The 24,344-nt window shown below is 32.5% G+C and overlaps 1 protein-coding gene and 1 pseudogene across 2 annotated transcripts; both read left to right on the top strand.

The window, feature by feature from the left end:
* Positions 1-5,938: 5,938 nt before the first annotated feature.
* On the top strand, positions 5,939-7,040 carry LOC133696032 (aspartic proteinase NANA, chloroplast-like; annotated as a pseudogene).
* A 13,277-nt stretch (positions 7,041-20,317) lies between these two features.
* Positions 20,318-23,494, top strand: LOC133696011 (transcription factor bHLH30-like). 2 transcript variants are annotated; one of them, XM_062118013.1, is made up of 3 exons: positions 20,318-20,773; positions 20,889-21,560; positions 22,529-23,494. In XM_062118013.1, the coding sequence occupies exons 2-3, from the start codon at positions 20,979-20,981 to the stop codon at positions 23,024-23,026; spliced, it is 1,080 nt and encodes a 359-aa protein (XP_061973997.1). In that variant the 5' UTR covers positions 20,318-20,773; positions 20,889-20,978; the 3' UTR covers positions 23,027-23,494. The 2 variants fall into 2 exon arrangements, with proteins under 2 accessions (XP_061973997.1, XP_061973995.1); XM_062118011.1 differs by having other exon boundaries at positions 20,318-21,560.
* Positions 23,495-24,344: the final 850 nt, after the last annotated feature.

Here is a 24,344-nt window from a genome sequence, read left to right on the forward strand (position 1 = left end):
TATTGTGCAAAATCTAAGAATAAAAAAAATCATCTTGCGAAAAAATAGTTGTTAAAAAGTCATAGTTAGCAACTCAATTTCATTTGAGTCCCTTTAATCCCAACAAGAGCATAGAAAAAACTCGGCACCAAGTCTTTAGGATTGCGAACCGTCAACATTTCATTTCATCATATGAGATTCAGGGGGAGATCAAGAAATGAGAGTTCTAGCACTCTTGTTATTTGACCATGAAACCAAACCATCAATAAAGATTAAAAAATCAATAGCACAATAAAAAAAATCAGAGAATAAAGTTTTTATCCACGCACATAATCTAGTTAGAATTAGAAGAAAGATGGCATCATAATTATGTTGTTTATGATTGAAGAGTGTAATTGATTTTGAAGAAGCCAAATATAAACCAAAGTACTTTCCTGAACAGGAGAGATTCCCATTGATGAAATAAGGCTACTATATTTTTTGGGCAGCACCAAGATAAACCTCATCAATCAATAAATTTCGACCAAATGCACCATAAATTATGGCAATAAATAAATAGGTGATCCACAGATTCCTCGGACGCCAAACAAAGCGGACAAAGTGCATCACTAGCTTCAAGAATGCCTCGTCTAACCAAGATTACTTCTCTAGTATTTTGAAGGAACCAATTCTTTCCATACACCATGAAAAGAATTACATGAATAATAGGCCTTCACATCGATGTATGAGATGAAGATGCTCCAGCAGGCATACCTAAGTACTTAAATGGCAGCCCCTCTTTTCTACACTAGATTGTTTGTAGTGGAAGAAATAATAGCATCATCAACATCAATTTTAATAATTAATCTTTTATGGAAATTAACCTTCAGTCCATAGATTAATTCAAAACATTGTGGAACTCTTTTCATGCTTTGAAGGGAAGAAAAATTGTATGCACTAGAGATGAGTGTGTTATCAACAAATTAAAGATGAGTAGTATTCATTTGATCCTAACCAAAACAGATATCCTCAATCAGTCCCAAATCACAACCTTTTTTTAGCATTTTGTTGAGTTCCTCAACAGCTTTATTGAAATGAAACAACAATCAGGAGTCTCTTTATCGCAAGCCTTCTTTCCATATAGAGTTCTTCCATTGGAGAGCCATTCATAAGAATATAATTTTTTTATGTCAAAATATATTGGTGGATCCATTTCTTTTTAGCATAAACCAAATCCTAAACATGTCATAACATAATCTTGAAAGGATTAAGACCCCTGATTAGTTTTATCTATCATCAAATGAGTAGGTATTATGATCAAAAATGAATTTAAAAAGATTACATAAGGAGTAAAAAAGAGATTTGTTCAGAAAGCCCTAGCAATACGACTAGTCAAGTTTCTCCTAAACAAGGTGACTTTTTTACCTAATAAAAATAATTTTAGCAAATCACAATCACTTATACAGTTACCAGACACTTTCATATGACATGTGAGGTGTCTTGCCATTACGATCATAAGGAAAAATAGTTTCGCTAAAGTCTTTAATGCCTAATAAGACACCATAGTCTTGAAATGCTGGCTTTGAATTCCTCTTTGCATTAATTTATTATGATCAATTGACTCCTCATTTATTCGCACTATCATGCATGTTAACTCAAAAAAAAAAAAAAAACAAATTGTTTCCAAAAAGGTGAACACATGAATGACTTAAGATATAATGGAAAATGATGTGTCCACTTGTAAGAGGAAGGAAAAGGAGTCATTTCTCTTCCTTTCATTCACCATCATAACACATCTCTATTTATAATTTATATTTCTGCGCAGCCTCCCATGGCCGGCCCTAGGCAGAATACAAGAAGGAGACGCTAGCTACATATATACGACTTATTTTTTGTGGATACATTTCCGCAAGTACATTATCTGTTTTCTTTTTGTTAAAACCGGAAATGATTTATTTGTTTTTGTTTTTGTTCTTCAACATGTAAGAAATTGATGACCAGCTGTCAAAATAAAAATAGTATAATGGTTTTTAAGAATTGTGATAGTGATTTTGGTTATGATTTTTTAATTAAAAAATCAAAAACAAATAAATTAATTCTATGCCTTTTGTTTCTAGACATTCAAAACTAAGCATCCGAAAACAAAACAGAAGAGCTGGAACCATAAATACTGCTGAGGGAACGCCGAGTGTTTCCAGTTTTTTTTATTTATTTATTTCTCCCCAGCTAGTTTACGAGTCCACATCACTGAATGACCTGAAGGCATATAAACTCCACTAATCACTATTGCTTCCACACACTCACAAAGACACCAACTATTAATCAATAAGTGAAGCACCTCTCTAGACTCTAGCTATATAACTTGGATTGGCTCTTGGAATTGCATATAATATGAATCCTGTTTGTGATTTGACCACTTTTATATATATATATATCGATTGGGACTGATGAATTCAAAGTGAGTCGCTAGGTTTCTTTCTTCGCATGATGGCTAGTTAATTGGATAAGATTTCTGTAACATTTATTTAGGTACCAGTTACTATCATTTCTGTTTTTTATTTTTTTATTTATTTTCTTGAATTTTTAAATTCTTTTAAAAAATGAGAGTTTGTTTGATTGCAAGTTTTTTATTGTAGTTTTTTTAAAATGCATCTAATTTCAATCAAATGTTTGAGTTATTTTGAGTTCGTGTCTAATCCTTAGATTTCTCAAGCTCAAGATTTAGGTGTCCACGACCCGACCTCTGGAAACCATAGACTTAATCTCAGTACAATACCATAAAATTAATTTTGTATTTAGTCTCAACTGATCAATCCTCAAAGTTCTGAACTTGACCCCTTGGCTTGATTGTGTGCTCTTTGAACTCAGTCTCAGTCCTTGGTGGCCCGAACCATGTCCCATTCTTAAATCTTTGACGCCCCAGGCATGATTCACATCTATTTTCCAACTCTTGAACCCGATCTAACTTCGAAAACATGTGCTAAAAGAGTATAAACTAGTTTTGAAAAAATTTTAAAACCCTTTTTTTTCAGAACTTCTTGTTATTTTTTTTTTTTTGAAAACAGAAAACAAAAATAAATAAGTTTTCATTTCTTGTTTTGAAAATTTAAAAAAAAAATGGAGAACGATATCAAATAAGCCCTTAGTTCTTCTGTTTTATTATTATTATTAATTGTTTGACCTTTTGATCTATGGAATCCTACTCTCTTTAGCAATCATGCTCTGCCCAGGAGGCTAGCACAAAAACCACTGAAAATCAAGCTTTGCAGTAAATCTCCATCACAACCCCACAGTTAAAGGTAGCAGGCTGAAAACCCTTTTTGATTTTAGAATAACTCATGGATCCCTTAGAACACAAGACGTCAGCCCTCTGTTTTCCCGATCGAGAAGCAATAAGATACACAGCTAAAAGAGGATATGAGCAGATCAAATTCTAGTTATAAAGGTCATTTGAGCAAAGTATTTCTTAATTAAGCTCTAGCCCGAAAAAAGAAAAACAAAGAAAGAACGAAAGAAAGAAAGGTCTAGCTAGCTGCAGCTTTTATGGTGTGCATATTCTGCAATAATTAGTCCACCCCAGAAATTCCCCACCGAAGTTCAAAGACCACGACACCACGCACACCATTCCTTACTCCAGCCCCTCCCAGATGCTCACAAAAATAGCAGTTCCAGCTTGATTTCCACGTGGCAATTCCCTGTGGGCTGGTAAAATGGCCAGGAAAAAATCATTTTGTCCAAATATCGTACTCACAAATTTGCGCGCGCAGGTAGATGACTAGTCGGATGGTAAATCCAAATCATGATTTCCTAACCAGTTTAATCCCACAAATTGATTGTCACGCGAAACAATGTAAAAAAAAAAAGAAGGCATCTGGCGCCCCCCCACCTCCCATGAGCTCTCTAGTCTCTCCTCTCTCTTCAACTTTGTACATCCCCCGTTTACAATAGAGTTAAATATAGATATAATCCTTGTAATTAACAAAAGTAATCAATTATTACTTGAAGTATTATTAACATGTTGATTGGCAGGAAAAAAATAGAAATTTTGATAAGAATCGAATGAATTTTTAGAGCAAAAAACTAAATCGAGGATATTTCAATATGGAGTAAATATTTATTTTTAATATTATATAAACTAATTTTATTATTTAAAAAAACATAATTAACAGTTCATTTGGTATTATGAAATATTTTAATATTATTTTGATTGTTTTTTAAAATATTTTTTACTTAAAAATAAATTGAAATAATATTTTTTTTATTTTTAAAAAATTATTTTTAACATCAACATATCAAAATAATATAAAAATACACAGAAAATAATTTAAAATGAAAAACAAATCAAATCTTTACAAAAACTATTTTTTAACTACGAAAACAAATAAGGTATAAATATTATCAATGCCATAAAACTTTCCATCACTAAGAAAAAAAAACACAAATGCCATTTTAATTACAGTATAAGCCCATTTAAAGCCAAATTTAATTGAACTAGGTAATATATGGTTATTATCTTAAAATAGAAGACATGAAGACAAAAAAAAAACAGATATAAAATTATGTTTGATAGTAATGTACAGAACTAAATAATTGTTTATGTATTATGTTTGCTATTGGTGGGCAAAACAAAATAAAATATAAAAAAAAATTAATTTACTCTTAATATGTATTGTTATCAAACTTATATATTTTAAAAAAATAATTAGATATTATTTTTTCTATTTTATTTTTATATTGAGTGTTGAAATTAATAATATTATAATAAACCTAGTTATAAAATTAGGACTAACTTGACTAGTTGATCTCAAGCTTAGACTAATCCGAGTTTAAGAAAAAAATAGAGAAATGATTAACTCAACCTGACTTGGTAAAAAACCTAGGTCAACCCGGGATAAAACACAAGTCAAAAACCTGTGGACTTTTTTGGGAAAAAAATTGGTCAAAACAACGCTGCTTTGATTATTTTTTAACAAAAATTTAGGTCAGTCGGGTTGACTTTCCTAACTCGTGATCTGAACCTTACCTCGGGTTGATTTCTAAATTGAGTTTTAAAACTATAATAATGATTATTTTTATCCACATACTGACTCAAGTCAACCCGTGTTGAGCCTCTCGGCCTATGACCTAAACCTTGTCTCAGTCGACTCCTGAATCAAGTTTTAAAACTATGATAATAACAATTTTTATTATTAAATTAACCTTCTTGATCCGTAACCCGGGTCTTATCTTGGGTTGACTTCTCGAATCAAGTTTTAAAATTGTGATAATAACCATTTTTATTTTATGTTGACCCAAGTCTACCCTTGAGTCGGGTTTTAAAATTATGATAATAAATATTTTTTTCATTTCGTTAACTTGGGTCAACGATCAACCCCCCTTATAACATAGACCTTGCCCCGATTCTATTTTCAAATCGAATTTAAAATTATGATAAAAATAATTTTGATTCTTATACCGACTTAGATCAACTCAACCCATGATTTAGAGTTTGATAAGTAACTCGAGCTTTATTTCGGATCAATCTCTAAGATGAGTTTTAAAACTATAATAATAACAATTTTTATCCTGAATAATTTTAAAATTATAAGTTTTTTATAATAATATTTTAAAAATAATAAATAATAAATATTATTAGTTGAAACACATCACCTCTTATATCATGTATTAAAAATATAAAGTTATTTTAAAAACATATTTATAAAAAGTTAAAATATAAAAACAAAAAGGATTGGGGAGGCGAGGAAAATTAAGAAAACTTTTCCAAATTTAAAAACAATTTCAAATTTCAAATTAAAATTTTTTTTCCCATATTTAATTTTCGAAATAGAAATTAATCCGAAGTAAAGCTCGAGTTACAATTTTAAAAATAGATTTATATCACTGTCTCTATCTCCGAAACAGTAACGGAACGACACCTTGCAGTACGGCCATTTAATTCTTCTCTCTCTCACGGACACAACACACAGAGTTACAGAACATAATGTTGTCTCTCGCCCTCTTCTTCCTTCCCTTCCTCGCCTTCGTAGATCTCTCCACCTCTACTACAGAATACCTAAAACTCTCTTTGCACAACAAAACACCATTTTCTACCCCACTCAAATCCCTCTCTTCAGACATCCACCATCTATCTCTTCTCCACCAACGCCGCTGCCACGACCACCACCGCACCTTCCTCAAATCCCCCTTAATATCCGGAGCTTCCTCCGGTTCTGGCCAATACTTCCTGTCCCTCCGCCTCGGCTCTCCACCTCAAACCCTCCTTCTCGTTGCAGATACCAGCAGCGACCTCACTTGGGTTACATGCTCTGCTTGCAAAACTAACTGCTCCTCCCACAAACCCGGATCCACATTCCTCGCTCGCCACTCCCCACATTCTCCCCGTCTCACTGTCTCAGCTCTCTGTGTCAACTCGTCCCTCAACCTGACCCCAATCCCTGCAACCACACTAGCCTTCACAGCTCTTGTAGATACGAGTACGTCTACTCTGATGGGTCCAAAACTTCTGGGTTTCTCTCTAAAGAAACCACCACCTTGAATACAAGCTCCGGGAGAGCAATGAAGCTCAGGAGCCTAGCATTCGGGTGCGGGTTTCATGTCTCGGGTCCGAGTGTACCGGGTCGAGTTTTAATGGAGCCCATGAAGTGATGGGCTTGGTCAGTGGGCTGATTTCGTTCTCTTCTCAGTTAGGCCGTCTTTTTTGTCACAGTTTTTCTTATTGCCTTATGGATTACACACTCTCTCCTCTTCCAACCAGCTATCTCACGATCGCGACGTCGTTTCCTTGAAGAAGGATAACCAAAGCAGAATAAGGCTATAAGCTACACGCCGTTGTTGACTAACCCTGTAGTAGCCCCCACTTCTTACTACATTGCCGTCAAGGGAGTGTTTAACGGTGTGAAATTAACTATTGACCCTCCTGTTTGGTTAATCGATGGGTTAGGTAACGGCGGGACGGTTATAAGATTAGGAAATGAGAATAGATGGATCATCAAATCTAAAAAGGAAAAGTGATTAGGATAATTGGAGAAAAAAATATTTTTTTAAATAAGATAAATAATATATCTCAATTTTATGAAAAAACAAAATAGGGTAAAAAATAATTTTAAAAAAATCATTATCAATCCGAGTTAACATAATAAATTTCTAATCTTAGTAATTAAGGCTGAGCAAACTTAAGATATCATGTCAAACTTATGGTTCAGATTATAAAATTAGAATAACTTGATAAAAAAAAATAAAGGTAATTGTAAAGTATTTTTTTAATAAAAAAATTATGTTAACTTTTTCAATTTGTAATCGGAGTCAATAGACCCGCAATACCCTATTTAAAAGACTCTTAAAATCCAATTCTCAATCAATCAAATATTGAATGATGGAATTGAAGAATAAATTTTAATTAAAAAAAAAAATAGCAATTGAAAAAATAATTATCAAAATTGCAATATAAAATAAAATTTATATTTGAATAAAGGGTGAAATGGAAAAGAAAAATCAATTTAGCTAGAGGACAAAAAAAATCAAAATAACAAGTAAAGAATTAACATAAAAAAATAAAAATAATTTTTTGATTGAAAGGGTGGAATTGAAAGAATAATAACTTTTACAAAAGATTTAGAAAAAAAATTAAAATCAAAACAATAAGGATCAAATTGAAAAACATGATAACATCAATTTGGAATGAAAAATGAGATTAAAATCACCAAAACTTTTACAGAAGAGTAAATGAAAGAAAATTAGAAATAAAAAAAATAAGGATAAAATTATATATATATATATATATATATATAAAACAAATTGAAATGGAATGATGAAATTAAAAACAAATAAAATTTCTACAAAAAAGCTAAGAAAAAAATTAAAAATTAAAAAAAATAAGAACTAAAGTTGAAATATCAAAAACAAAAAGGGTTAAACTATAATTTTCAAGGGAGGAGAGAGAAATTAAAATTTTTTTTTCCAAATTTAAAAACAATATCACTAAGTTTAGAACTACAATATTTTCCAAGGTCATTTAGTATTTTTAATGTGCTTCACTTCGAAAAAAGAAAAGTTTTTAAAACATAACAATACCAAACAAACTCATAATATATAAACTTTGAGTTAAAGAATGTGTTTATAATAATTTCAGTTAAAATTATTTTTTTATTGTAACTTATTTTTAACCCCTAGTTTTTCTGTATTTTTAAAAATTATATTTTCAGTCCAATTTAATTTTTAATATTTAATTTAATTATGATAATAAAAAATAAAAAGAGTTCAAGGAGTGAATTGGGACGTAAGAGACAACAAGGGACAAAAAGATAATAAGGAAAGAATATACAAAAGAGGAAAAGAAAAGAAAAATCAAAGAATCAAGAAAAAATTAGAAAAATATTGAAAGAGATCAAACAAGTTAAGAAGATGTAATTTAATTATTTAGAAGTCCAAAATCAAGAAGGAAATAATATAATTTCCTAACAATATTGAAAGAGATTTTTTCTACCTCTTTTATTTCGTTGTAATGTCCCCTCTACAGTTTACATTTTGATTCATTACAAACATCAATGGGAAAAAAAATAAAAAAATATCTTATGCTATCTATTTAGATTTTTTTCTCCGTTTATATTAACTCATTAAGAAATGGATGTGTTATTCGAAATTTAATAAAAAAAATTAATATTGAATGGTTAAAGAAATTGAATGTATTATTAGTAGTACATGAAATATCTATATCTCTATGTTTTTTTTGAAGGCACCAAGAACAGCATTCCTGGTTAAATCTTGTCAACTCTGCTAACCAGGATGACTACCACGACCATCACCACCATAAGATAGAGTGATAAAAGTTATTTTTTTGATTTATATAGGTGTTCGGGTCAATTTGCGCGCACCACAACTAATCTCACGGTCCACTGAACATCCTGTAAACCCAGTGAGTATGTAAGATATCGCGGGGGTAACAGGCATGCACAGTAAAATTCAAACCCAGGTGCAGAGGAAGAGAACAAGCTCCTACCACCGCTAGGCCAAGACCTCAAGTGTTAGAGGTTACCTTTTAAGTTAACACTTTTGCACCCTTGTTTAGATTTTTTTTTATTCTTTTGAGCACACTAAACTAATATAAAAAAGTATTTTTTTTAAGATTATTAAAAATAATCTGATCTAAATTAAAACATAAACCGGGTGTAAAAGTATCATTTATTATCAACAAAAAACATATATATATATATATATATATATATATATATATATATATATATATATATATATATATATATATATATTCACCGACAAAAAATCACTCATATACTTATATATAATTTCTATTCAAAATCACTTTTAATATAAATTTCACCAAATACTCTTTGTTTATTTTTTAAACTCAGCATCACATAAATAATAATCATAACCAAATACCCATCAATTTTTATTAATACAATTGAATCCGATTAAGGACTGCATCGATAAGCTAGATCAATGATTAACAATTTGAACCAATCCAAATGCCACGCAGTTAGTTTTTTTTTAAAAATAAAAATAAAATTGATTTGGTGCTAAACCATAACCATCTAAAAGCATAAAAATATTTATAAATTTAATATTCGAGATGGTATGAAAACCTGGAATATATATAAAAAAATCATATGAGAAAATCTGATTATTTTTACGTATAAGCATAATTTAAGCACTGACTATAAAATATGTTGCCAATTTATAGTTTTGGAGGGGATGCTGTGTCATTCAACTAAAAGGAGCCAGTGAAGATGAGTGTGAATGATATGTCGTTTACTGGACCGGACTTATACTTGGCGGGGCCGCTGGCCTATTCTGTATACTGGACCTTCGCTCTTTTTATGGGCTTCCAGCTTGGTTATGGATTTCTGTTTTTACCGTGTTTCTTCTTTCGTTGTTTTATCTTTACATGACACTAGAACTTAATGAACTGAAGTCTCTCTATCTCTCTGAATAATAATTCAAGCTAATTAAAGCAATATATTTTTACTACTTTTTTTTTAAAAAAAAAAACGATATGGAGAAATAGTTTAATCTACAGAAACTAGCACAGTTTCATATGAATTTCTAAGCAAAAAAAAAGAGTTGAAGAATTTTTTATTTTATTTTATTTTTTTTGCGCGCGCGCGATTGCAGGTTTGACTCAAGAGTTCCAACCCATTGCATGCAACAGGTCGTCGTAGATCCATTTTTTAAAGTAGATGATGAAAGCCGAACAAACTAAGCTCTCAGGTGAGCTATTCCAAACGCATCAGCTAGGAGATCAAGGCGTAAATCCGTTGAGGGATTTTGCCAAAATGACAGTACTATCATATGAAGAGCATGGCAAGGAAATATAATATATAATCATTTTACAAAAAGATTCATGCAACCATAGCTCTGTGCACACTTAAAAAAGAAAATTAAGAGGGAGATTTCTAATCAGAGAAATAATAAATAATGGCAGAAGAATAATTCTTTGGAAGTTCAAATTCAAACACCTTAATTTTCATATATATATCTAGCTAGAGAGGATACCGAGCATAACTTAATTTTGGTAGATTAACGATAATTGTATAGTTCCCAGAATTTGTAGTTCTAACCTTTTAGTTAGTGTTTTTCGTTTTCTTTTTCTTTCAGTCACTCATTTATTATATATAATGATGAGAGGAAGGATAAATTAAGGTCTTAACAGTTGGTTTTTTTTTTTATATCAAAACTAAATATATTTTTAGACCAATTTTCACCTCAACTAATATTGAATATAAGATTGAAAAAACACCCCCACATCAGCGTTGAAATGAATTTTCATGAATGCTAGTTCAAGATTTAAATTTATAAAATAAAATAAAAATTCTTTAACCATTAAATTAACCCCTTGAGATCGATTTCTTAACAACGCTTATAAAATACGCATTGATTTTTGATGCAAGAGACACGCCGCGCATGCGGACTCTGTGATTAGGTTAACGTAATGTAAAGATTGTATATTAATTTAAACAAAAAATATGATGATTTTGCATAAAAAGAAATGGAAGGAAAAAATTGTTAAGCGGCGTGACCCTTGTAATTTCCGCATCCAGGTTCAGGGACGCCCGCATCAATATCCCTTGTTGCAGATAAAGCGACAGCAAGGCCTCATTGTTAATAAACCCACAACTAACCACAGGAAGTTTTCCTGTTCCAGCAGTATTTAGACTCTTTTTGTTATTAATTCAGGCTGGGTCCAGCTTAATCTCATTAATGGTGGATAAAAGAGAACGTTCAACAGGGGATGATGATGATAATGAAATGATTACTCAATTGCTAATTCTTATTCAACAATCAAAGGAAAAGGTTTCGAAATGCTTTCCCAACACACGAGAATTTGGTTTAGTCAACATGCTCATCTACTTGCTTAATTAAAGCTTATATTGTTAATAACCAGTTTGATTCCCACATCTTAAGTACTGGCTAGATCATTAATATTATTTTGTACCTTGCTTCAAGCTTCTTCCATTTGAGCTCATTCGATTTAGTGGGACTGATCAGCTCACCTTTCGGCTCTGGGAAAATGATAATCAGGCCATTTGTTTTTGTTCTTACGTTTGGCGGTGGAAGGTATAATTGGATGGAGATGCGCACTGTCCCACTTTGAGGACACATTCCTTGGCAATATGGGTATGATTTTTGACTCTGGAAAAGAAATGGGACTTGTAAAATATCTCCTACCAGACACTGGAAAACACCTTGTTCATCCATGATTAAGACAGCTTGTGCTGTTAAGGGATGCTAAAGAAGTTTGAATTTTGTGAGATTTTGAGAAAGAACGCTTTAATTAGATTCTATTTGGTCCCATGGAAAGATCTTCTTGACTCAAAGCCAAAAACTGTTGTTGGGTTATTTTTTATGCAGCAGACTACTTTGATTTTTTTTTCCTTACACTTTTTCAAGGACATAAGAATCTAATGACCTGTGCCATTGCGATTCCTTCCACTAATACTGTTCTTTGATGTCTTTTTACTTTTTAGGCTGCTTTAAATTGACATTTTCGCCGCTGTCTTTTTTTTAAAAAAAAAACGATGAAAATCTCTGTTATATTGTTTGGTAATGGTACTGCTTTTAGTAGTCTCAATTTCAAAGGTGCTGGAATGCGAGTCCGAACTTGTCTGTTTGGATATTGAATACGTGGATGGAGTTGTTTTTTATTTGGAAATAAATTAAAATATATATTTTTTAATTTTTTAAAAATTATTTTTATATCAATTTATCGCAATGATTTAAAAATATAAAAAAATAATTAAAAATTAAAAATTAAAAAAAATTTTAAAATATTTTTGAAACTAAAAACAAACTACAATAACCGATGCTCACATGAAGCTATAGTAGCATAGGTTCGTGGCAGTGGACTTTATGAAAAAGTTGACAGATAAATTTGAAAGCTGAATTTTTTTTAACAGCATGGAACCAGGCTTTGAGTCGCCTCATTGTGTTTCCTGCTCTAATTACTCTCATGGAACCTCTCTGAGCTATGTATATGCAATTGTACAGACATATACTTTTACATGCATGAAAGTGCTTTTCGGAACGTCTGACTCTTTAGCTCAACACTAGTAGCTTGGCTTGTGATGTTGTCGCTGCTTTAGCGAGTGGAAATATTTAATTTCAGAAAATTAATCACCCCACCCAAAAAAAATAAAATCAAGTGAATTTGAATAGAGAAAAGGCAAGATTTTTAGGGTTGAATTTTACGACCTTATCTGCTTGCGGCTCTAGCGATAAGAGGGACTGTACGTTACCTTTCGAAGATCCCAAATGAGTTTTTGCTGAGAGTTCGAAAGGGGAAACGGACCAAGTTGGACTGCAAAGTGAGTTCACTAGCTGAGTAAAGTTATGTTTAATATATTTTTCTAAATTGATTTAAGTTGTTTTTCATCTTTTAATTCAAAGAAAAAGTATGAATATGTTTAGATGGACGTACATTATTTTTTAGCTTGAATCAAAAGTTTGTTAGGAATTTTGTCAAAGTTTTTAATTTAATAAAAAATTTAAATCTCTAACTCTTAACTTATATTATAACTTAATACTCGATTCATTATTTAAAAAATTGTCTTGAATCATTTTAAAAAAAAATATTTCTAATTTAAGGTCTTAATTTTAACTTAATTATTTTTATCATATAAATTATTTATGAAGAATAACTTTTAGATTATAATTCAAAATCAAAAGTTATAATTCAAGAATCATGTTAAATGGACTCTAAATCAACCATGCACAAGAGTTCTAACTAGGAATGGAAAGGAAGAGAATACACATCTATAAGAGTTGGAGAGCATTATTGTGTGCTAAAGATTAATTTGTTGTTGGAATATACATTTTCAATTCCATCGCACCACAAACTAGGGAGGCTCTAAAGAGCAAGCCGGAGCTTGCCCACCTGTTCAGATTTCTCCTGGAACCTAGGGTCAATAAAAAAAAAGAAAAAGAAAGAAAGAAAAGAAACTTATTCATTAACTTGGTGCCGGACATTAACCCGACCCGGAATTAGCTGGAGCAGACTTATTGATGTTTAAAAAATTGGATTTGAAATTGCTCTACCCTACTTAACCCGACCCGGAATACATTGATAACCTTACAATTTTAAAAAAACTACATCTATACATATATATAAACACTCCTGGCATCTCCTTCCTCTAAACCCTCTCACTCTCCGCGTCATAACAGTTGCAGCTCCAGCGACGCAGCAACTCCAATGTAGCTACTCCAGCTCCAACAGTAGGAGATCCAGTTCTAGCATCAACAGAACTAGTAGCAATCCACTGATTTTGTTCGATTTTATATAATAATTTTGGGTTTGGATTCAAGTTCAACCATAAATAGTTGAAAACCCTATCATGAATACCATTACCATTAAGTATAACTCCGAAAAGCACAAGTTTTTAACTCTGCAAAGCTCCCCTCTTCGTGCTTATAGGCTGTGCAAGAGTTTTTATTTTTTTTTAATATGGTTCTTAAACTTTTTATTTATTTATTATTAATTAAAGATTAATTAATTTTAATTTCTTATGAGAGGATAGGATTAAAAAAAAAAGACCGAAATGAAAAATATGCCAAGCATGGATAGAGTGCTATAAGTTTCGTAAAATATACACTTTGATCCTTGAACTTTAAAAATCATGCAAATTATTTAATTTTAGCATCTCAATATTTTTTCAATTTAATTTTGATATGAGAGTTTATTTTTTTTATTTTTTAATTCCTAGTTGAGATAAGTTACCAGATTCCAACGACAAAGAGAGAAAAGTATCGTTAATATAGATTTAGACTACCAGAAAGGATGATATTTGTGTCAAATGGTTCTATTTGATGAGAGGAGTTCATATTATATGTTTTTTTAACTTATTTTTTTTATATATTAATGATTTTTTTATGGTTTTTTTCTCTATTTTTTTAATCTATGTTGAAATTAATACCCCTTCTCATTTTTATTTTGTTTGGAGAGCCTATTTTAAATGACAATTATTCTTTTAGTTGTGCATTTAAATTAAAAGAGTTTTTCTGATTTATCTATAATTTTTTTATATCTTATATGGATGAACTTTATTTTTTAGAATAAAAAATTTATTTTCAAATAATATTTCTAATTATATATGCAGCCTTGCATGATGTTATTTTTTATTTGATTAGTTTAATTTGTGTCTCTATTTCTATTATTATTTGCTTGAATTAAAAAATATTTTAATAAATAAATTTAGTAAATACAACCGGATAAATATCTTGTCTTTTAAAATTAAATATCTTGATCCAAACCTATATCTTGATTTTTCAAGTTTTATTTTTAGTTATCATTAATGATTATTTATTTATTTATTTGTACACAATTCTCGATTTATTTGATTACATAAATATATATAAAAAATTATTTATTAGAAAGATGATTGTGTTTGACTCAAATATAAATTTCACACCCGCTGGCCGCTGCCCTCCATTTGATGGACCACTCATCTTGGACCATAACGATAGAACAGTCGAGGATATTATAGCATCTTTGTGAACCTGAGCATCCAATTATTGCTGTGATTCTTGACTCTCCAACTCCTTGTGAGCAATGGTCCACAAGAGATGGTTTAATTGATGGGTGTATGATTAGTTTCATAAAAATATAATTTGGCCTAGGCTGTTCCGATACCATAATATTAGAGTCGAGTTCTTGATTCTCTACTCCATGGGTTATGGGCCTCATGGCTCATTAGCCATATGTGTTTCGTAGCTCTCATTTCACCATGTTGCACAACACACACACACACACTTTTTCAATATTTGAGGATGCCATTATTTAAAAAGAAATAAAACTTCGAGGGAACTATTATTTATACAAATATAACAAGTTGAATTTGGATAAATATGTTAACAGCAATGTTTAAAATTGAAGTAGGGAGGAATTTAGTCATGAAATGTGAAATCAGTGTGAGAATACTTTATTATTAACAGAAAAAAAAAAAGAAAAACCATATCAATTTACTTAGGGAAAACAACAATGTCGTCCCTGATTTATTACCCACTCCTCAGTTTCATCCCAAAACAAAATATTTATCAACTGAGTCCTTAATTAATGTTTCATACATTTCTCAATTGAGTTTCCCTGTTAGTGCTTGTTAGTATCTCCCATCTAATACTACATGCATTTCATGCAATAAAACTTATTTTAGCAGAGAAATTGAAAGAAAGATTACTGGACACACGAATAGAAGTATCCATTATTAGGAATTCAATCAATATATAAAAACTCTTATTTTGGGATGGAATTAATTAAAATTACATAACACGATAATGATTAATTTGAGATTAATTTCTACAGATTTTTAACATTTAATTAATTAAAACTCTTCTAATGACTACGTACTGAATGGAGATAGATTAATCGATGGTACTATATAAACTATTAAAATAAAATTAATCAAATATCGTGTTCTAAAAATAAAATAAAATCCAGCCAGGTGGCTGTAAAACTAATTGAATATCGCATTCCTTCCAATTTAATTACCAACTTAACATTAGAAATGGAGGTGACTATTACTAGCAGTCATTTACCACAAAGGCGAACTTCGCGAGAAGCTCCAAGGAATTTGGGAAACGGAAAACCGTCTTTCTTCAACACTTGATGAGGACAATATTGTACATGCCTTCAGATTTTATGTAGACCAAGAATACACAAATTATATATATGCAGTCATGATGAGCATGAAATCAAAATCTTCTTGAAGAAAATATTGTTACGACTAGTCGTGGAAAGAACTCAAAGTTTTCTTGTGTCTTGTGACAAAAAATTATGGCGCATGCACGCAAAATATTTTCACCACTTCAAAGTGTTGTGGAGCTGTGTTCGAGTTTGCTACCTACTTGATCTCAATTTGACTATTTGGACCACTTTAGAGGGATTTATGATCATGATCTGTAGCCAGCTGCTTAGTGGAGTGCAAGCATGTATGATCCTTGCGCACAATTTGGTTATATACTACCCCTTTGTTGTAATTTAAAGGGTTCGCTTTAATTCGATGTTAATTTCCTTCCAAGTTCCTAACTATTCTTACCGAACAATTAAACTCGAAAACTTCGAATGAACTATATATACTAGCTACTTAGGGCTTTTTATTACAACCCACGTTTCTTAATTTCATTGCATGGGGGGGATTAAAGCGTTGCTTCATCGTCAATCAAGGGTATCTAACTGTCTAGCCCAAGCTCGTCAACTTATTAAAAAAAAAATTGAGGAGTTTAGACTGGTTAATTATATTTAAAGATGGCAATATTGCCTCGTGTTGAAGTCATATTTTGCTCCACCTACATCCAATTCAAACATCTAAATACATTACTTGCCTTCAATTTTAACCCAGTCATGTCGGATAGATGAAGGACTGTCTCTATCCAACGGGTTTCAACTAGATAGTAGATCCTAGTCAATTTTACAAAAAATCAAATTTAAGCTTAAAAATCAAATTATATCCCCATCTGTAGTCATAGATTAGATTCTAAGTTTTAAATCTATTCATAAAACTATAAAAAAACCTCAAAGCATCATGAGATAAAAAGTCCAACACCATGAAAAAATTAAAAAAATGAGGTGAGATGATGGGTGAGTGAACCCCTCACATGCCTCTGTATATGACTCCAATCAAATCAAGTTGGATTTTATCTGTCTTCAAATCAAATTGAATGTAATTGAATTGGATGATAATTAGTAAATGCTTGATGGATGAGATGAAATTATCATTAATTAATTAGGATAGATACAAAAATAATATTCAATAATTATCTTGGTAATTACTAGTTTGATTATACGTGTTAGCTGCAGGATGGAGCATTTTTTGTCTCAATACAAAAGAATATGTGGGCACTGGGTAACGTTTCAATGAAAAAATTTAATTGCAAACTAAAATAATAATAATTGCATTCAATAATATAAATCAAAAATTATATATACCAACAAATTATAAAAATATGTTGATTATAACTAAGAAATTATGTAAAGTGAGATAAATATATTATTTATTAGAAAAAAAGTTAAATTATATTATTTAAATTTAAAATTGGGTTTCAAAAGTTTTAATTAACTTGAATAAATAAAATTAAATGTGATCTTATCTTAGTATTAACTCAATGTTAAAATTTATTTTTAACATTACAAGAACGCATATAAAGTTAATCAAGATAAAATAATTGATTTTATATCAACTTAATAAAATATTTAATTGGAAATAAAAAATTACAAACCCAGACTAAATTTAACTCTTGGCTAGTTCATTCAAATCAAATATGATGTCAAAATTAGAGAATTCATATATATAAAGTTTTACTTTTCACAATAGGAAATTTAAATACAGCCAATTGAGTGAGCATAGATACCACCTTGATCAAATTATTCAATTGAAAAACTAAATACATCTATTAATTCAAGAAATTGCCCTTCGTGGCTAGCCAATAAATATCCTTTTTTTTTTTTTTTTTTTGCTTTGATTGCGTACATGTTGCAAATATTGGAAAAGATATTATAACTAAGGTTTTAATTTTTCTCCTTTAGTTTTGGTTGGTATATTGGTATGATATGCTAATAGACGGGTGAATCATTGGTGCCAGATGTGAATGAATTCAAACAACACTCATCATCATAAACCAAAAGGCCCTTCTACGCTAAGGCAAAGATGGAGGAGAAGCACGAGCACTAATGTCTTGAGGGACAAACGTCATGATAGGGTGGGATTGATGTCATCATAAACCCCACGCAAAGGGGCGTCTCATGGGTTGTGTGTTAGTGCGTGGTGCAGCTATCATCGAATGTTTGAATGGGCTACTTAAAAAAATACCACATCATTTTAAAAAATATACGGGTTCTTACAAAAGATGAAGAGTATATAAAGGAAATGGGGACCAGAGCAGCCATGCGTGTGACCACACTGGGTCCAAAAATACTAAAAACCCTTCTCCAAGCTTTCCTTGCCCTAGCGAATTGTAACACAATATGAAAGGGAGAGTAGTGGCTGCTGCCTGGTGACTAAAGGAGTAGCCAGAGAAAGAAGATAAAGCAGTTAACCAAAAGAGGCATTAGGAAAGATCAGCTTGCTGGTAGTTGGTCTGCAATGGGATTTATTCGTTTTTTTTTTAACATATATGTGTTTTTTAACTCTGTAATTAACCAAAAGCCAATTTTAAATTGAAATAAAAGTTAATCTAAAAGAATGATCTTTTCCTCGATATCTTGCTCAGACTATTATTGTGTTGAAAAAGGAAATAAAAGGAAGGTTGGTTAAATGATTTTTGCTCTACTTTTTATTAGCCAGGCTACTTATTTGACTGTGTAATTACCCCAGCCTTCCAGGTCGACTGCATTGAACCATTACATTTTGTGTTTGCATTCGTGCTCTTTTTTACATGAACCCATGATGGTCCAAAAGAAGTATTGAACTTGTTTAGGCCCAACCAGCTGAAACCAGTGGCTGCAAAAATTAGAGCTCGTGGCATAGGATAAAGACACAACAGTGAGTGATTAGAAGCTGATCTAGATAGCTGTGCCCACACATCTCAAAAGTGATTAGAAACATCTATTATTCCATCGTGCTTTTGGCATTTGAAAGTTGTAATTGAGAAATGTTACCAACAACATATAATTACAAAGTTTTATCTTTGTACTCCAAGCAAACAAATCGCATTTTGAGACATAAAATGGGATTAATTTTCGACAATGGACAGTGATGATATCAAGCACTCACTCAACCAATACACCTCCAGAATTAAAATAAAGAAATTAAACCATCTAACTCATGAGTAGCCTCAGCAATGCCAAACAAAATCTTTTATCCAACTAGCTAGTTTATAACAAACTCGAGGCCTGAGATTCCCTATATGTATAATGGACTTTGTGTAAATGAAACCTAGAAAAGAAAAGGCACTATTTCGGCTGGTATTATTTTCTCAGAACTGAAATCCTTGTAGTATAAATATATACGGTACTGTGTTTTTTTTTGTCTTAAACAAAACAGTAATGTGGATGCGTTGTACATGTATATGAAAAGGAAAAGAAGCTGCAGCCACTCAAGACTGTAAGAAGGGAAAATTGAAGCTCATAAGTCATAGCTATAGAAACTTTCTTTCCAAAACGCCCAAGTGAAAAGGAGCCACCCTGCCCGGCCCCATTGATCACTATCAAAATATACAGGCGCTCTAATATTCTCCTACACCTACCAAAACTGAAAAGGGCACCTCTAAATTCCAAAAGGACCGGTGAGAGCCATGAATACATGTAACTGAAACCAAAAACCTTATGGAGTGGAGAGCAAACCTAGCTAGACAGAGAGAGAAAGAGGTGGAGTGTGTTCCAAGACACAATGATTACATGGCCTCGGGGAAGCAGAAAGGGTGGGGTGGAAATAGCGAAGAGTATGGAAGGGCGTGGGGCTTGACCGATCGAGGTAATTAATCAGAAAATTAAGTGGGATAGCCTTAAAAAATCACTGCTCCTAATTGAGTAGTACTGCTAGTAGTAAAGTTAATTTCCATAAAAATTAAAAATCATGAAAAAAAGCAAAGGGTTTATATATAGAGCTAGCTAAGCCTTTTATCATGATGATACTATCAGGCTTTTCGGTTTTTGGTCGGTCGACAATCTGTGTGTTGTGTGTTTGTTTTTGTGTTTCCCATCTCCCCCCACTCTCTCTCACTGCGCTCACAGAGTGTAATAATACAGTTTGAACCAATCACAAAGCAACCAAACAATGGTATTTTTCATGGGCTGGAGGGGTGTGTGTGTGTCTATATATATATATATATATATATATATATATATATATATATATATATATATTACATACTTTGTGTATAAAACAAACAAAAAGATATCCCCACCCCCACCCCTGATAGCTACAGAGATGGATGGATGAATAGAGAATGCCGTAAGAAGAAAGGAAAGGAGACTAGCAGTACTTACAGACTCTATATATTTAGAGTGGTGGGAGAGAGAAAAATGTTAAGAGAGGTGCAGATCAGCACAGAAGTAGAGCATAAAACAACAAAGGAACCAAAAAGATACCCATCAAAGCACCAAAGAAAAAGAAAGCTTATATAGTTGAAGCTTAGGATAGAAAGGGTCATCACCACATCCTTCTCACAAAGCCTGTGCCATCAAAAAGAAAACTTACCCAAGTGAGAGATATTGAGCGATTCATTCATTTGATAGAGAGAGAAGCCTGAAACTTTCTTTCTTTGCCTTTTCTTACCTTCTCCACCACCACAAGAGATAAGAGTTTAGAGCACTGAAAAGGATCCATATATCCATCTCAGTACACCATAAAATATCAAAGAGATTATAATTAAGGTCTGTCTCTCCTTGTGTTATCTTTTGCTTCTTGTTTCTCTTTCACTTCTTCTCCCTATTGAAAGTATATATAACCCATTACTCTCCATCTCCTCTTTAACCTATATCTCCACAGCAACAAGGAAGTGACCCATATGATTACAACTTCAAAGCAATAGAATTCTCAATCTTTTTTCTTCCTCTATAGAGTGAAAAGGAGAGAGATATGTGTGGACTTAAAGAGGAAGATCAAGGAGAGTGTTCTCAAACCATCCATAACCTACAAAACTACCAAGAGCAGCTACTTCTACAATACCACCAACAAATGCAACAGCACCAACAACAACAAAGCAGTGATATCTATGGAGGAGCTAGAGGATCAGGATTTATTTTCCCTGAAGTTTCACCTATCTTACCATGGCCTCTCCCCCCTGTTCACTCTTTCAACCAGGCGCACTTCACGCCAAACCACCCAGTTCGTGATCATGACCCATTTCTTATCCCTCCTCCAGTACCATCCTCATACGGGGGTTTATTCAATAGAAGAGCTCCTTCCCTTCAGTTTGCTTATGATGGTACCCCAAGTGATCATCTTCGGATCATATCTGACACTCTTGGACCGGTGGTTCAACCCGGTTCAGCTCCTTTCGGTTTACAAGCTGAGTTGAGCAAGATGACTGCTCAAGAAATTATGGATGCTAAGGCTCTTGCTGCTTCTAAGAGTCACAGTGAAGCTGAGAGGAGAAGAAGAGAGAGAATCAACAACCACCTAGCTAAGCTACGCAGTTTGCTACCCAGCACCACCAAAGTAAGTGCCGTAGTGGATCATCGTCAAATTTTGAAAACCTACGCAAAATGTTACGTTGACGATGAAATATCGGACCCTATCTCTCTCTCTCTCTCTCTCTCTCTCTATATATATATATATATATATATATATATATATATATATATATATATATCAAACCCTTAAATAAAACTATATGCTCTTTATTTATATTAAATGCAGAAATATGGAGTGTCAATTATCTATTTCCTGTTTGTTTTGCAGTACAACTAATAGTAGTTTTTTTTTTTTTGAAGATCTCTGTCAAACTTGCTAAAGATTCTAGTTAGATGACTGGTCTGATAATATGCCCACCAGAACATGTGTGGAACTCACTTTAGATATAAGAAAGGCAGTTACATTTTTTCTTGGTTAGCTTATCCTTTTGTTTTCATCTTTAGAACACTGCTACTATTGTTTTTTCTTTTCTCTGTGTATTCCGCTTCTGGGACTTGCGCTAGTTCCGAGGAAAGAAAAAGCAAAACTAAAAGGGAATAAACGTTAATGTCGCTAAATTGATATGATAAAGAGGAACAAAAGAGCAGTTGAAAAGCTTCCATGGAAATTTCTTGCCGGTTACCAGTCAAAGTAATTAAGTAGAGAATGAAAAGATATAAAGACAGACAAAACTAGCATTCTTGTCAGTCACTTATAGATAGCCCGTGCCCTAATCCTCTTTCAAAACCCCACCATTAGAAAAACCTACTTTCATGCCTGCCTGAATCATCCTAAGAGAATAAAAACTTCATAACCACATCTCTTCTTTTCAAACACCGAAAGACAGTTTTTGCATGTAATAATTTATTTTTACTACTTTCTCTTTTAAGTTTTAACCTACAAAAGATCGTTAATTATAGCTTGATTTCGTGCTTTAATTTTTTGTTTGTTTTTGATGAGTACCAACTTTACCATGCATGAAACGTCTGATTATGTTCCCTTGCTTGTCACAGACAGACAAAGCTTCACTGCTAGCAGAAGTGATCCAACATGTTAAAGAACTAAAACGCCAGACTACTTTGATAGCCGAAACAAGTCCAGTACCAACAGAAATGGATGAGCTAACAGTGGATACGGCTGATGAAGATGGTAAGTTTGTGATCAAAGCATCACTTTGCTGTGAAGACAGGCCTGATCTCTTGCCTGACCTAATAAAGACCTTGAAAGCTTTACGTTTAAGAACATTAAAAGCTGAGATCACAACACTTGGTGGACGTGTAAAGAATGTTTTGTTTATTAGTGGTGAAGAAGATTCATCAAGTGATAGCAATGATCAACATCAGCAGCAGGAACCACTACAATATTCTATAAGTTCGATTCAGGAAGCATTGAAAGCAGTTATGGAGAAGACTGGAGGTGATGAGTCTTCCTCGGGAAGTGTTAAGAGACAGAGAACCAATATCAATCTCCTTGAACAACAACAACAACAACAACAGCACAGGTCTCTATAATTTTACTAAGAGATCAGTACCTTACTCTTCTAATGCCTCTCCCTTCTTTTTTTCTTTGCTTGTGGGTGTGTTTTTTTGGTGTGTTTGGTGTAGTTTTTGCCAGTTAACAAAGAAGGCAATGATGGTATATTGGTGTGTGTTTTTGGACTTACATCACTACAAAATATAGTATACGTAGATAGTGAGAGAATTAAAGAGGGCGTGGATTATATGGGTTGGTACGTTCTTGGTGGGGTTACCTTCCCATTTTGCTGTCGGGTGGTTGTGCTGAGAAAAAGGAATGGGAGAGAAATCACACAGAGAGGATCGAGAAGGGCAAGCACTAGCCAACAAAGAAAATATTGGCAGAGAGGAGGATGCATGTACTAAAAGTTGTATTCAAACCATGGGATCAAAGGAAGCTATATATGGTCCATATATATTTTTCCTTGTTAGGATTTAATATAAGGTTTCTCTTCCAACGAAAAAGATCTTTTGGTTGCTAACAAATTAAATTAACCAGTTTATATTCTTTCTTTCTGTCGTCAGTTTCGTGGAATTTATGGATCGTCATATATATAAATGATGGATGGGTGACGATTTTGTTCCCGCCATGCTCTACGGACGTCCCTCCTGACAGCCACCACAACCTTCTTCTTCTTCCTGTCAGTACATTGTCGCATCAGTCTTCCCCCGATCTTGTTTAAATTTCTCAAGTGGAAGGGGAAAATAAAACGGAAAAAATTGAAAAACCCTAGCTAGTGCGGCATTCATGTCCTGTGGGTTACAAGATGAGTAGTAAGTTAATGAACTTATCATTTAGCCATATATGTAGGGAAAAGTACATGCACTTGGTACGTAATACTAACGTGTTTGACTTCCATCTATCTTCTCCTACTGTGTTTTTCTTTCAACTCTTCAACTGTTGTTGTTAATTTAATGAAGTTTATGAAACTACTTGTGCTAGTTACAATGGTCGAATGGTTTGTCTCCAATTATGGCTAATTAAGCTCAACTACTTGAATGGGTAATGGAGGAATTAATGTAGAGAGTTTTTGTTGCCCCCCTTTTCTATAACTTTTGCTACCACATCCAATATCAAAGAGTCTATATATATGACGTAAGAGTGTTAGTCCACATGTATAGAGTTTCAGTTTCAAATATTATAATTTCGAATTTTCTATATGAGCATTACTAGCGAAAACATGCATAGCTCAAGAATCATTGCCCTAATAAGCAAGGCATGCAAGAATAATAGTTACATACCGTAATAATTTGTTGGGTTGGCTCCCCTTATGTATGATCGATTTATCATCTGTGAAATCTAAGTCATTGGTTT

The sequence above is a fragment of the Populus nigra genome, chromosome 6, assembly GCF_951802175.1.
Source record: "Populus nigra chromosome 6, ddPopNigr1.1, whole genome shotgun sequence".
NCBI lineage: Eukaryota > Viridiplantae > Streptophyta > Magnoliopsida > Malpighiales > Salicaceae > Populus > Populus nigra.